At 44.7% G+C, this 1618-nt stretch overlaps 1 protein-coding gene across 1 annotated transcript in view; it reads left to right on the top strand.

The window, feature by feature from the left end:
* The window catches only part of LOC108540774 (tumor necrosis factor receptor superfamily member 10D-like), a gene marked incomplete at its 5' end in the record, with an annotated part of 9145 nt that extends 8053 nt beyond the window's left edge, over positions 1-1092 (top strand). Inside the window, 2 exons of the mRNA XM_017889957.1 lie at positions 519-591; positions 763-1092. Of these exons, the coding sequence (XP_017745446.1) occupies positions 519-591; positions 763-896 (207 nt within the window). The remainder of the gene's footprint in view (positions 1-518; positions 592-762) is intronic.
* Between the last annotated feature and the right edge of the window lie 526 nt (positions 1093-1618).

The following is a 1618-nucleotide window of genomic DNA, read 5'->3' on the forward strand; positions in this document are numbered from 1 at the left end:
CCATGGAGACTACTGTTTTATTTAATTACACTATTGATATGGTACAGTATTAATGATCAAAGGTCATTTACAGTCTTGGAATAAATCATTTTGTTAGGTTTTCCTGGGTGTTCTCATATATACTCTTCTGCCAAGACTTCTGCTGGTGAGAATTGTGTAAGGAAGTGATCATTTCCTGTGAGGGTGGGTGGGAGTTGATTAGATGGGGCAGAAGGGGACTTTCTGGGGGTGGTGGCAATGTTCTATGTCTTGATCAGGGGATAATTACCCAGGCATATACAGTAGTCAAACTTGGGCAGAACACTTACAAAGTGAGCATTTACTGCATGCCACTTATGTCTCAATGAGTCACCAGCACACAGAGCCCAAGAGCTGTGCAGGACCAGAGGTTTGTCTCCATCTCCATGGAGACCCGAGATGGGAAGCCCTGCAGGTCTCTTGCTGGCTGGTGGTTGGGGTCAGTACTGGACTGCAGGACTCCTGACTCTGACCAGAGCATTCACTATTGTGTGTTACAGGAACAGGCAGAAGCTGAAGCGTGTCAGAGGAGGACGCTGCCGGTTCCAGTGAATGGTGCTGACCCCACTGAGAGTAAGTGTTTTGTGCCTTGAGACAGGGAATAGGGACAGTGTCCTAACTGCTGTCCCTATAGCTGAGAGGGCTTTTCTGGAGCATTCACTGCTGGAAGCAGGGGGTCCCATGTCGATCCTGTGCTGATTGTCCTTGGAGCATCGAGACCCTAAATCTCTTCTCTCTTCTCAGTCAACACCTTGCTGGATCCCTCGGCAACACTGGAGGAAGGACATGCAAAGGAAACAATTCAGGACCACATGGTGGACTCCGAGAAGCTCTTTTATGAAGAAGATGACGCAGGCTTTGCTACGTCCTCCCTGTGAAAGAATCTCTTCAGGAAACCAGAGCTTTCCTCGTTTACCTTTTCTTCTAGAAGGGGAAGCAGCCTGGAAGAGACAGTCCAGTACTTGAACCATGCCTCAACTAACTCTGCGATCCAATATGGTGCAGCTTACCAAAGGTCCTAGAACTTGGTCAATGCACTTGAAGTAATTTTTATGAAATACTGCGTGTGATAAGGAAACTGGGAAAATTTGTATAAGACTCTTGGCGGCATAGTTATACGATTGTCTATTAACGGTGGTTTTCGTCCAAGTGCGGTGGCTCATACCTGTAATCCCACCACTTTGGGAGGCTGAGGTTGGTGGATCGCTTGAGTTCAGGAGTTTGAGACCAGCCTGGTCAACACAGTGAAACTCCGTCTCAATTTAAAAAGAAAAAAAGTGGTTTTAGGATGTCATTCTTTCCAGTTCATCATCATGAGACAAGTCTTTTTTTCTATTTCTTATATTGCAAGCTCCATCTCTACTGGTATGTGCATTTAATGGCATCTAACTACAGATGCCACATAGCCACAATGGTTTACCTTGTAGTTTTTTAACTTTACAATGGAATTATCTGGTTATTAGCTGTATTTTCAGTTTAGGATATTTCTGAGTTGATGAGATTATCAAGACATAGTCCTATGCTAAGTCATGAGCATATGGACTTATGAGGGTTCGACTTAGAGTTTTGAGCTTTAAGATAGGATTATTGGGGCTTACCC

Source organism: Rhinopithecus bieti, unplaced genomic scaffold (genome assembly GCF_001698545.2).
Source record: "Rhinopithecus bieti isolate Rb0 unplaced genomic scaffold, ASM169854v2 scaffold_20129, whole genome shotgun sequence".
Lineage (NCBI taxonomy): Eukaryota > Metazoa > Chordata > Mammalia > Primates > Cercopithecidae > Rhinopithecus > Rhinopithecus bieti.